Genomic DNA, 13,619 nt, shown 5'->3' with positions numbered 1-13,619 from the left:
GATAGAAATCACAAATAGGCAAAATAAAATCATCCAAAAGAGGTTTTACTTGGAGTTATGCCACAACATGAGGGGAAACAGAACATGGACTTATTTGATAAGGATAAGAGAAGAGCCAGTTATAAAGACAAAAAGGATAGACTCACTCATATGCTTAGTGTCCTGCTGGCTAACCATAGACTTACTTTTTAGTCTTGGGGAGGGGAGGGACTGCTCAAAAAGTAAAGTGAAGACATCTGAAATGACTACAGTGGTGGAGTATTCTAGAGAGGCAGATAATAATAAATGTTGGCAAGCATGTGGAGAAATTAGAAACTTCAAACATTACTGGTAAGAATGTAAAATGGCACAACCACTGAAAAACAGTTCTGCACATCCTCAAAGATTTAAATATTAAATTGTCTCATGACTCAACAATTCCAATCCCAAGTATGTATGCAAGAAATTTTAAAACATATGTTCTCTTCGAAGCTTGTATGAAAATATTCAGAGCAGAAGTATTCATAATAGCCAAAGGGTTGGGGATGTGACTTAGTGGTACAGCACTTGCCTATAATGTGCAAGGCCTTGGGTTCAGTCCTCAGTACTGCAAAAATAAAAATTATATATATATATACATATATATATATATATATATATGTGTGTGTGTGTGTGTGTGTGTGTGTGTATGGATATATATATATATATATATATATATATATATATATATATATATATAGTAGTATACTGGTAACTGTTTTATAATTGGCTCCCCAAATGAAGTTCTGTCACAATATTTAAGCTATTCCCGTCACTATTTTAAGTATAGACAATAAATAAAATAATAAATAATAAATCATTAGCCTCATTCATTGCATTTGACAATTTATAGGGTAAATACTCCCACCATGGCTGATTTTAAGTTATGAACATAATGTTACTGTCACTGATTGTGCAGTAGTATAATATTATATAGTATTTTTTTCTTTCTTTTTGTACCAGGGATTTAACCCAGGGGCACTTGACCACTAAGCCACATCTCCAGCCCTTTTTTATTTTTTAAATTTTAAGACACGTTCTGGCTAAGTTACCACAGGCCTCTCTAAGTTGCTGAGGCTGTCCTCAAACTTGCAATCCTCCTGCTTCAGCCTTTCAAGCTGCTGGGATTACAGGTGTGCACCATTATATAGTATTTCCAACATGTAGATACTATTGTAAATATAATTAATTTATTTTTTAAAAAAGTAAATTAGTTATAGATGAACACAATATCTTTATTTTGTTTATTTTTACACGGTGATGAGGATCGAACCCAACACCTCACATGTGTGAGGCAAGTGCTCTGCCACTAAGCCACAACCTCAGTCCCTGTAAATAACTTTTGAGTATCTATTTTAATATAATTTGTTTCATTGTTTTCCTGTAATTTAATGTTTTTGTAGTGCTGCAGATCAAACCCAGAGCCTCATGCATGTCAGGGCAGTTTTCTACCCTTAAGCTACACCGCATCCTATAATTTATTTATTTATTTATCTATTTATTTTTGGTACTGGGGATTGAACCCATGGGAATTTTGTCACTCTGCTACATCCCCAACCCTTTTTATTTTTAGTTTATTTTGAGACCAGGCCTTCCTAAGTTGCTTAGGACCTTGCAAAGTTGCTGAGGCTGACTTCAAACTTGTAATCCTCCTGCCTCAACCTTGGTAATAGTTGGGATTACAGTTGTATGTCACCACACCTGGCCCATAATTTATTTTATTTTATTTATTTACTTTTTTGGGATTGAACCCAGAGATGCTTAACCCTGAGCCACATCCCAGCCCTTTTTTATTTTTTATTTTGAATGGGGTCTTGCTAAGTTGCTCACAGCCTTGCTAAATTGCTAAGGCTGGCTTTGAATTAATGGTCCTCCTGCCTCAGCCCCCCAAGTCATTTGATTATAGCAGTGTGCCAATGTACCTGGCCCATAATTTAATTTTTAATGACTGTATTTAATAACCTGCTTATAGAATTTCTGAAAATTTAGTACAAGTTGGTAAGGACCATCTCCAACACACCACTAAAATAATACCTGAATGAGGAGATCATTTTTTGCAATGAGAAGGGTAGTTTACAAGATAGATTTGGTCTATTGAGATATGTAGACATGTAGTCTTTAATGAATGAAATTTTGAAAGGGGAAAATAAGGTAAAATGAAAGTTCAAAAGACACTAAGCAAATTATTAACTTGAAATTATTTATTGAGTTTCTAATATATTCAATACACTATAATCAGCCCTGGTAATACAAAGGCAAATACAGATATAATTTTTGCCTTTGGAGAATGTATACTCTAGTTGCTAGGTTAGACATGCAAGCACAGCAAATACTGCAAGGACTATATTATGATGAAATACAAGTACATTCCAATAGGAATAGAAAAATAAAGGACAGACTGAACATTTTTTCACAAGGAAAACCAGATTTTTTTTGGAAAGGTGTTATTTGAGTTGGGACTTAATGGATGAGGAGTATACTAGTTGAAAATGAAGAGAATTCCAAGAAAAGTGTAATCCACTTAATTAGCCCAAGGTATAAACACAGTGACATCATTTTTATTTTCTTAAGGACTATTTGTTCTTATTTCCTTATGTATTTGCTCCTATTGTGTGGACATACACCATCTTTCCTGAGGCCCCACCTTGCCCCATGAATTTCTACCAAATCCTGGTTCAGCCTAAGAGAAAGGGATGACTGACCTTCATTCCCTGTTACAAACACGTGGTAATATGCACTTGGGCTCCAAGGTCACAGCTCTCAAGCATATTTGATTGGTCACCGTTTCCCTAATAAACAGTACTGGATGGACCTAGATTTTCTCAGCAACATTTAGACTCTGGCATATAATCTCAGATATGAACTTGACTTCACCAACCTTCTCTAAGGACTGACTCCACTGGGATTCTAGTGTGTTGCTTGCTAGCAAAACTATGCACAAGAAAGAGAGTGGTGCCTTTTGCTCAGTAACACAAATTGGTACAATTAAGAGGAACCACTGAAAAATCTCTTCACAGAACAGCATTGCTCAAATTGACTTTCTGTCTTGCCTATATTGAGAAGCAGCTGGCAGCTCCCCCAAATCAATCAATTCCTCCCCCCTCTCTCATAGAAAACATACACAAAAATATATATAAATAAAAATATATTATCTATTAGTCTCTACTTTGATATGCTCCCTATTATCACACTGATAACATCATAATGCTCTGCAGTTATTGTCCTTTTCTAAATTATATAGAAATAATCTGATCTTTGCTGTGACTATTTCTTATGTGATCCTGGAGCATTGTAACATTCTTAATCCTTCTCAATTCTCTCTGATCTAATCCCAAATTTGAAAATACAGTAAGAGTAATTCCCTTAGAAGATAGATGATTCCCTTAGAAGATAAATGTGATAATGTCTGTGCTCTATTTGAAACCCTTCCCCAGCTTTCCGCTGCTCTTAAATGAAAGCCTCAACTCTTCACCATGTCCTACATAGAAGAACAGGGCTGCTTCTGCTCTAGCCTCATCAATGCTCTGCTCTGTCCTCACCCTCAGTATTTGCTCTACTCCAGCCTCCCATGTATATTTCTGCTGCAGCCACTCTGCGCTCATTTTATTTCCCCTATATTTCCCTGAGTAATTCTTACCAATGCTCTTTCTTATTTGCCTGCAGTGCTTATCTGTTTTTATCCTTCCATTCTTGTCTATTATTTCCATGAATTGCACCCTCTGATCCACAAGAAGAAGCCCAACCCAAGTCTGAGTGGAGTTCTTCTAGGTGCTTTTATGGCACTGCAGATATACTCAGTACTGGAGCTCAAAGCAAAGTGGGTATTCAAAGACCCCACATGAGCCTCGATGACTAACAAAGCACAACATTATCCTCATGAGTGCAGGAGCCATTTCCTAGGTTTGACATAACAAGGCCTGCAAGTTAAAGAAATGGAAAGTAGTTTAGCTGAGAAAGAAGGATAATGTGAGAGAATAATTCAAGTCCCAATGAGTACTTCAAGTTGCCTCTCTGTTCAGAAATATCAGGGTGAATTTCTAATAGTGTGATCAATATTTATAAGTCCCCATATTTAGCAAAATTGTATTGTAAAATTAGTCAATCTCTAGAGATTTCTATTTATGATTTCCAAGCATTAAGTCCCACCTCAAAACTTGAACTTGATCTCTTAAATCACAGATAAATGAATTATTTATAGATACATTTTTATTTTTTATTTTTTTGGTACAGGGGATTGAACTCAGAGGCACTCAACCAAGCTTTTTTTTTTTTTTTTTTTTTTTTTTGTATTTTATAGAGAGACAGGGTCTCACTGAGTTGCTTAGTGCCTCGCTTTTGCTGAGGCTGGCTTTGAATTCACAATCCTCTTGCCTCAGCCTCCTGAGCCCCTGGGATTAAGGTGTGAAGCACCATGCCCAGTATGTACCTTTTTAAACCCCTGCAATATATCATGATTCTGATTTGAAACTTGCTATTGAATTTATGACTACTTGACAGTATAACAGGTAATTCAGTTACATAAAAAGAACTAATGTTCTCATGAAAACATAAGATATTTAAGAGTATTTTATAATTTTGGTCAATACTTTCCATAGAAATGTGTAGTTGACTCCCAGTCAGTAAAATTGATATTCATTTATCCATTTTGTTGTGTAAATATCCTCCAAAAGAGAGAGGAATTCCATATTAAAATATTTCAAGAATATTTACATACAATAACTAATAATGAAAGATCCTTCTAGAAGCTCCATTTTGCCTCTTAAAAGCTGCTAGATAATTTCTGGACTTGCCTTATGTGGTCATCAGTGGTAACTATTATATATAGAATCAAAGTCGGCGAGGAAACTCTTGGAGAACATGTGGACATGAACAAAGATAAAAGCAGAAGGATTATAATTTGCCATCTTAAAGTATTATAAAAGCAAGTTTTTAAATAACTCCTCTTATCCAACACACATAATTAAGAGAACAAGACTAATTTTAACCAAAAAAATGTTTTTTGTTGTAGAAGTAAATTACAAAATACCCATGCCTGCTTTCTAAGCAATTATATCTCAATGAATTTTGCCTTTCTCTGTGTTCATGTTGCAGAAATGGTCATAAGCACAATTTTGAAAGATGTTAAAGATGTTCACTAATAATATAACTCAGAACATACTTCTGAGATTTCCAGTACTGAGGAATTTCCTTCTTTGCACTTTAAAATTATAGAGTTATCAGGACCCTCTAGTAATATCTCATAATATATGGCTAAAACTAATTGAAAAAGTTTTCTCAAGATTTCCCTTTCCCCATTGCAACTGGAGTAGGCTCTTACTTCACCCCATATCACCTCCCAATTTCTGACTCAATTTCAAGTCAGCAAGATCATAAAACTATTGTGTGTTAGAATATTTTAGTTTTGTAGTGCTGGCTGAGGTTTGGGTAAACCAGGTATTTACAAAATGGCACAAACCATTCTGCAGGCATTAACTTCACTTCCAATTTTAGTGTGGGACTTCCACTTACCTTATTAAGTAGTCAACTAACCTGTGTTCACCATTATAATAGTCCTTCCTGAGCAGCATAGTGAAATTCACAGTAGTATTGTTGATTTTATCTCTAATGAAAATCCCAAACATTTACTAACATGAATTGTTTATTTGTTTTTAAATACATGTTTCTATCTAGAGATGTATTAAAATGATATTCTTTATAAAGAAAAAAATTCTTAACAGCATTTTCTTGGTTTCCCAGATTTATAGTTTATTTTTTTTTCAGCTAAACAGTGTGCTCCCTTTCCATTTCCTGCATTAAAGACTGAGAAACATTTCCTAACTGCCTTATAGAATGTTGTAGTTATGAATGTTATGTACCCTCTGATATCATGCCTCCAGAAGGGCACATTACCTCTGTGGTATCCTTCCCAATAATTCATAACCTCAATCTAATCATGAGAAAACATCAGGTAAACTTAATTGGAAGAACATTCCATAGAATAACTGACTGGTCTTCTTCTAAATCTTATAAGTAACTCTCATTCCATTAAATAAGCAATTCTGTAAAAAAGCACACATTCTATAAATTTAACAAAGATGGGAAAATACCTGAAAAAATATCATGATTCTGATTTGAAACTTGCTTTTGAAACTTTTATAAAGATGTTTTATTAAATCAACAAAGTGTTCAAAATGTTACCTTCCAGTTTGCCTAAAATAAGTGTGTACAAATAGTTTTATGACACATTTCCATCACTTCTCTCCACAGGTGACTCGGCTAATCTAACCTGCAGAGCTTTTTTTGGGTACAGTGGAGATGTCAGTCCTTTAATTTATTGGATGAAAGGAGAGAAGTTTATTGAAGATCTTGATGAAAATCGAGTTTGGGAAAGTGACATTAGGTAAAATAATTTTTTTTCTTTTAACTTGTACATTCATTCAAGTTATCATTTGCTCTGTGAATGAATAAAAAGTTAACTACTCACTCCCCAAAAGTGATTTTTTTTTGTTTCCTATTATCATAATTAAAATACTATAATATTTGAGGACAAAGAAACAAAGTTCTATTAAGAAACTGATTATGGAATTGTAAAATATGAATTCCATTTGCAAAGAATTTAAAAGAACTTTTAAAAGATGTGTTTCACTAAAGAATATACTTAATATGAGACTAAAATACTATTAAATATAGAAAATATAGAAGCCCATTCTATCTTTGAAAAAATCAGTGAGCCTTTTGTTTGTAAAAGCTTTTTTTTTTTAATTATTGAGAGGAAACATGAACAAGACACAAGGACTCAAACAAAATATCCATCATTTCCTTTTATGTTTTTATATATTTAAGATACAAAGTAGAATATAAAACACTTGATGGAGTGACAAAGGATTTATAAAACATTTTAATAATCTTTCTCAGTCTGACTTTCAGGTCTAAATATTTATTTAATAGAAATAATATGAAGAGAACCAACCAATTAAAATACCATCTATTTTGAAGGCATTAATGCTTTAGCCTCTTTATTTTTTCAATGTACCTACGTATTTATTAACTTACTTTTGAGTATCAAGTCATTCAATTTTGACTAAACTTATGCTTAGGCATAAATACTTATTTTTAATCATGACATAAATAAGAAGATACTCATAATTATAACTAAATCAAAATAATAATGATCCTTTCTAAACCTTCTCCCATCTAAAGGTTGCATATTCTAATATATATATGATGTATTTAAACCATGGTTCTCTTTTTAAATGTTAAGACTTTTAAAACCTTATCCAATGTAGAAGAGAAAATGTTTTTCAATAAAAAATAAAAACACACAAGCTGTCATATAAGATTACTTCTATTGGAATCTTATTTTTGGCAACCATTATACAAGAATATCTCAGTCTGGAATGCTCTAAGTGGATTCTGGAAAGCCTGGATGGGCAATTGTCCAATGTGTACTAAAAATGTCCCTCTGCCATTCTTCATACATAAAACTACCCTACTACACTCTTTTCTCTGACCCACACTCTTGGAAATGCTACAATTAAAGAGGGACCATATCCTTCTAGCTTTTATTCTCTTTAGTTTTGTGTGTGTCTGGGGAAGGTTCTAGAAAGGTATTTTTCTTTACTTCTGCATTAAGAAGTGCTGCACAGAGATGAATTATCAAACAGATAGGAGGGTGAGGGCAAACATTGAGAGCAGGCAAATGGATCTCTAGTTTGAAGAAGTTTTCCATTTACTCTTAGAGATTGCTAATTATCTAACAGTGAGGTTAGTTAGCATTTATCAGTCATTTAAAATGTCAGAGTTAAATGCTTATCAGAACTTTTAATCTACAGGTTTGTAAATTCATTTTTTTTAAAAAAAAATAGGCAACTGGTTGTATTATTCATGGAAGTCAGGCTGAAGGTTTCAAATGAAACATCAAAATAGCTTAGAAATTTTCTTTTCTTTCTTTTTAAAAATTGGCCTGATATATAATTAGGGCTCCAACCTAAGACTTTAAAATTTCTTGTCTCCCTTCATATCATATTTCTTCTTAAAGGAAAGGCAATTTATAAACTTTTCTTCAAGGTCTCTTTCACCTATTTATTATGACACTATGATTGTCCTGCTAAGAGAGATAATTAACTGCAACTTCATTAGCATCTACAAAGACAAGCTTCCTCATTAGAAGTAAAGAAAAAAAGGGCATGATATAATTTAATTATCCTAGCATCAATCCAGAGCCACATTTGAAGCACAGATTCTGTAGATAATTTCATATTACATTCAGATTAACCTACCTTTCTTTCTTTTTTATGTATGTGTATGTATATGTTTGTGTGGGATTTTTTGTTTCGTTTTGCTTTATGTTTTAGAATTCTTAAGGAGCATCTTGGAGAACAAGAAGTTTCTATCTCATTAATTGTGGACTCTGTGGAAGAGGGTGACTTGGGAAATTACTCTTGTTATGTTGAAAATGGAAATGGACGTCGCCATGCCAGCGTCCTCCTTCATAAACGGGGTAAGTGCAATTTTCTACACTTGAGTGATAAACTGAGCATACAGTGGAGGCAAATCATTGGAACCACAAAAAAATAAATTTTATTTTTATACAGAAACTTATACAAAATAAAAACAATAAATTAGTGTTATGATCATCAAGAAAGAGAGTACCAAGGATGAGTGAATTAGCTCCAGTTCTAGAGTCAAATTTGGAATCCTTGCTCTGATTTAATACTGTATAATATTGAGCAAGAGGGCTGGGGTTGTGGCTCAGTGAAAGAACGCTCTCCTAGCACGTGCAAGGTGCTGGGTTCGATCCTCAGCACCACATAAAAATAAATAAATAAAATAAAGGTATTAAAAAATATATTCAGCAAGATATTTAACTTCCCCTGGCATCCGTTTCTTGATATATAGAATGATACGATATAAAGATAAAAGATAAAAGATATCAACTTGAAGGACGTGACATAGCATCTATATGCAGAAAATATTTAGTTAAATGGTACTTATTATTATCAAAAATAGGCATTAAGTTATTAAAAATAAACTAAATGTTTTTAAATCAAAGATTGTGTACATTTCTGGAAAGTTATCCCTCTAGTGAAAGAACCATGTGTGATTAATTTCCCAGTGCAGTTCTTCTTGATAGTTTTCTACATTGTGTAACTTTTATAAATGTAATGTCCTCCCATAATTAACAATAATTTATTATAAGTAATATAGGACATGGTTGAGTGTAGCATCTGCCATAGTAACTCTGACTTCACAGCAGCCCCATCACCTTATATAAAGGGTTAAATATATATGTGTGTGTGTGTGTATGTGTGTGTACATTGAATTGTTTTAAATTAGAGATGATTGTAATATGTGAGGCATGCTTTGACTCAGTAACATTTTGCATGCACATTACATAAGAAAAATATATTTTTCCACATTATGCTAAGTAAAACTTTCTAGTCTTTGGGATAAGTACACTTGATGTTCTCTTACTCAGCAAATTTACAATGATTTTAATTTCAAAGCACATGTTTAATCCTAGACTATTTGAGGTTTGGAAAGAAAGAGAACATGAAGACTTTCCCCTACTTTATTGGGTGAGAGATTCCTTTGAATAATATTACTGAAAGCTATTAAAATAGACATCTCTGTTGTCAAGGTGATTACAATATTAAAATAGTCTATTCTTTTGGGATGTGAGTCAAGGAGAAATGTATATTGCATCTAGCAATATGATTCTTTCTGTAGCTTAATATGCAGCTAATCAGTAAAGGAATCTGAGTAGAAATATCATAGATATACAAGGACAGAAATAGTTTTTCAGGATTAGAAGCAACTTAAATGTCATGGAACTTACCTTCTCATCCTTCCATAACATCTTCCCAAGTGGCCCATCAGCTTATATTGGATTATATTCCCTCGCAAGGAAACCCATTTTATCATTGGGAGTGGGGGATGCTGTTCAAAGGCATCCCTATTTCACCATTTATTCAATGGCTATAGTTCTATGCTTTTAAATATTCTTTCCAAAAATAGCCCTTCAAATGTTGAATGACAGTCACCATAAACCTGCTGGACCTTCATTTCTTTATTCGTATGCATGAAACCCTTCTAGTATTCTTTCTTTTTTTGGGGGGTGGGGTAGTTGTACTGGGGATTGATCTCAGGGGCATTCAACCAGTAAGCCACATCCCCAGCCTTATTTTGTATTTAGAGACAGGGTCTCACTGAGTTGCTTAGTGCCTCACTTTTGCTGAGGCTGGCATTCAGGGGTGGGGGGATGATGGCCAGCATCTTTGGGGGGGGGTTCTTCTTACCCACAGGAGTCCAAGCTATCCTAAAACTTACAATCTCAGATAATTAGTAACAAAGCACAAATAGTCAGAATATATTCACAGGATGTGAAGCCCCTGATAGATCTAGTCCACATGGGTTCTGAAACTAGACAAAGGGAAAATGGCTCCAGTAATTTATTTAAAGGGGTACATCAAAGGCAGGGATAAGGTTTCTAGGGCAGAGTCTTAATTCATGATGTCTTGCAGTCAGAAGGTTGATTGACATCTTAGGTGCTGTGTGGGCCATGGCAGAACAGGAAAGAGATTCACATTGTCCCTGGGCAATTGACCAGATGAAATGTCCATTGGCCATTCCCAGACACCAGATGTCTCTATCTATGAAGCTTCCATGCACAGTCACCCACATGGAACCCATGAACAGATCCTGACAGCTGGCTTTGAATTCTTAATCCTCCTGTCTCAGTCTCCTGAGCCGCTGGGATTACAGGCTTGCACCACCATGCCTGGCTCCAACATTCTTATCACTCTCTTGCATATATTCTAATTGAAGAATTTGAATTATTCCTTATGAACAGAAGTAGTAGAGAGATGTTATATTGAACATATAAAAATCTGCTTTTTTGGACAACATGTTTCTCTAGAGGGCAAGATAGGGGTATCAGTTAAATAGCAATCAATCACAAGGAGAGGGGAAGGAAAACAAATAGTATCTAAGAGTAAAGCTATTTAAGCTCTGATTTTGCAGACAGGCACAGAGCCAGGAAGGGTCAAAACCTCCCAGGATATTTTACCAGATTTAGCCTGAGATTAATTTGCCCAAAGCTACAAAAGCTTCTAGTTATAGAAGAACAAATGATTGAGGAATCAAGGAAATTATCTGGAAAAAACTTTCCAGCAAAGTCTGATTCCTTAAACATGGAAAAGAAAATTGTGGCCAAATTTTCAGTTTTAAATATTTAAGTCTTACATGTTGTTTTTTTTTTTTTATTTTTTTAAATTTGTGTGTATATCAAGAGCATTTTGTTCTGATTAAAATGAACACATTAAGCCAGGCATGATGGTGCATACCTGTAATCCCAGTGGCTCAGGAGGCTGAGGCAGGAGGATTACAAATTCAAAGCTAGCCTCAGAAACTTAGTGAGGCTCTAAGCAATTTAGTGAGACCCTGTCTCAAAATAAAACATAAAAAGGGCTGGGGATGTGGCTCAGTGGTTAAACACCTCTGGGTTCAATCCCTGGTACTGAAAAATTAAGTTAAATTAAAGCATTAAGAAGTCAAAAAGAGCTGGCACAATGGGAGAGGTCTATAATCCCAGTGACCCAAGAAGCTGAGAGAGGAGGATCCCAAGTTCAAGTTTAGCCTCAGCAATTTAATGAAACCCTGTCTCAAAATAAAAAAATAAAATGGGCTGAGGATGTGACTCTGTGGTAAAGCTACCCTGGGTTCAATCCCCAGTACCATTTTTTTTTTTTTATGACAGAAAATACTTCAAAGTTATATACTGTAAAAGTCCCTCTTAAAGTCAGTGGGTGCTTTCCTTTTAAGGGAGCTGGAGTTAATGACTCATCAATTTGCAAAGGCAGTAATAGATGTAAACTCAGGCTCTTGAAGGGCTCATTATCATGTAGAATAATCCCACCAGTCAACATATGACATCATTACAACTTCATCACCCCTGCCTGGTTCAAAAGGGCCAGACTCAGCATATGTGAGCCCATAGGTCTGGATATTTGATCAGAGGGTCCCTAAGAAAGTAAAATTTCTTCATGCTAGCAATCATCTAATTATCAGATGAGTCGCAATATAACTTAGAGAACAAAGGGTCACAAAAACTACTGCAAGCTGTCACTATTAATCTTGTGTTTTTGTCATTGACTCCCCAATTTCTTAATTTATAGTCTTCCTTTTGAAAAACTCACTGAAAAAATATATTACAACATTTGTTTGACACAGATCTTGTACACAATAAACAGCCATCTGTTCTGGCAGGTGAACTTTAGCAGGGCATACCTTTGCTAAAGTTATCTAAGTGTTTTTCTTCTACTCTTAACCTTTTGTTCTCTATTATTGACATAATAACATGATTTCAGAGCCCTGTAGTGGGTGGCATAGATTCATTTGAAACATCACTTCCATCTACCAAATGAATCTACATTTGAGCTAGGCTGGATCCTGCATTAGCCTTTTATCTTTATAAAAGAGTCTTAATTTTGTAAAAAGCCAGCTGAAAATCCACCAAGAAATTTTTTTTATTGGTTGTTCAAAACATTACAAAGCTCTTGACATATCATATTTCATACATTAGATTCAAGTGGGTTATGGACTCCCATTTTTACCCCAAATACAGATTGCAGAATCACATCGGTTACACATCCACATTTTTACATAATACCATATTAGTAACTGTTGACCAGTAAAAAAATCTTGCTTGAGAGTATAAAAACCTGTCAATTTTTTTTGCACCAGAGAAGATATTTGGAAAGTTAGAATCATGCCAGATATACAATGTAGATATATTTTACTTACTATACAGAGTACTAACACATGCAATGAAAGAGAGTTGAGGAATGAAAGCACAAGGTCCATGGAGAACTATTGGTCTATAACTGCCCTATTTCTTACTCTCTGCTGTAGCTCAGAGCTTCTATTCAGTCCTTTTTGACAGTCCCCAGCCTAGCAAGCTTGGGAGTTAGATCCTGGATTCAAAAAGAATCAAAATAAAGTGTTGATTCATTAGTTATCAGGTTATTTATTATGCTTCTCATTGCCCATACTTGATTGAATTTGGCATCTTGATGCCATCTCTTAATCTTTTACCCAGATGACTTTGCTTGGTTTCTCATGGCTACTCTGTGTCTTGATGCTGATTTTCAGTTTTCCTCCAATTCTGACATTTCCTGATGCCTCCATTTTGTATGTTTTCCATTTCTCTGATTCAAATAATAATCCAGATGGATATCCAGCAGCACTGTGCTCTGGCCTCAGGCATACCTGATCCTGCATCCATCAGTTAGTACTGAATTTCTTTGTTCTACTTATCTTTCATCTGTACTCTCACTTTGGATGACCTCACAGTGTGGACATGTTTACTATCTGTAGCCAAATACTATAGTGATGAAAGACATGTACCCAGTGTTACTAGGCCCAGGTCTGGCTTCTCGCCACTTGAAAGCCAATACTCAAGAGATGAGAGTCAGAGGAAGGAAGTCAATTTTATTCAAGGGCCAGGACCCTGGAAGATGAAGGGGGCTATCATCCTCAAAGCTCCATTTAGGGAACTCAAAGGTACAAAGGGCCTTTACAGGAAGAGAAAGAAGGATTAGGGTGGCAATGGGCAGAAAGAT

General features: G+C 34.8%; 1 protein-coding gene across 1 annotated transcript in view; it reads left to right on the top strand.

The window, feature by feature from the left end:
• Window positions 1-13,619, top strand: part of Il1rapl1 (interleukin 1 receptor accessory protein like 1) — a 1,313,791-nt gene that overhangs the window by 1,252,890 nt on the left and 47,282 nt on the right. The window contains exons 7-8 of the mRNA XM_046425318.2: window positions 6,265-6,397; window positions 8,352-8,497. Of these exons, the coding sequence (XP_046281274.1) occupies window positions 6,265-6,397; window positions 8,352-8,497 (279 nt within the window). The remainder of the gene's footprint in view (window positions 1-6,264; window positions 6,398-8,351; window positions 8,498-13,619) is intronic.

The sequence above is a fragment of the Marmota monax genome, unplaced genomic scaffold (assembly GCF_021218885.2).
Source record: "Marmota monax isolate L192 unplaced genomic scaffold, Marmota_monax_Labrador192_F-V1.1 WCK01_AAM20220418_F8-fsc00075, whole genome shotgun sequence".
Classification (NCBI taxonomy): domain Eukaryota; kingdom Metazoa; phylum Chordata; class Mammalia; order Rodentia; family Sciuridae; genus Marmota; species Marmota monax.
Note: the sequence above shows the minus strand (reverse complement) of the source record. Positions and strands in the feature narration are given on the sequence as shown.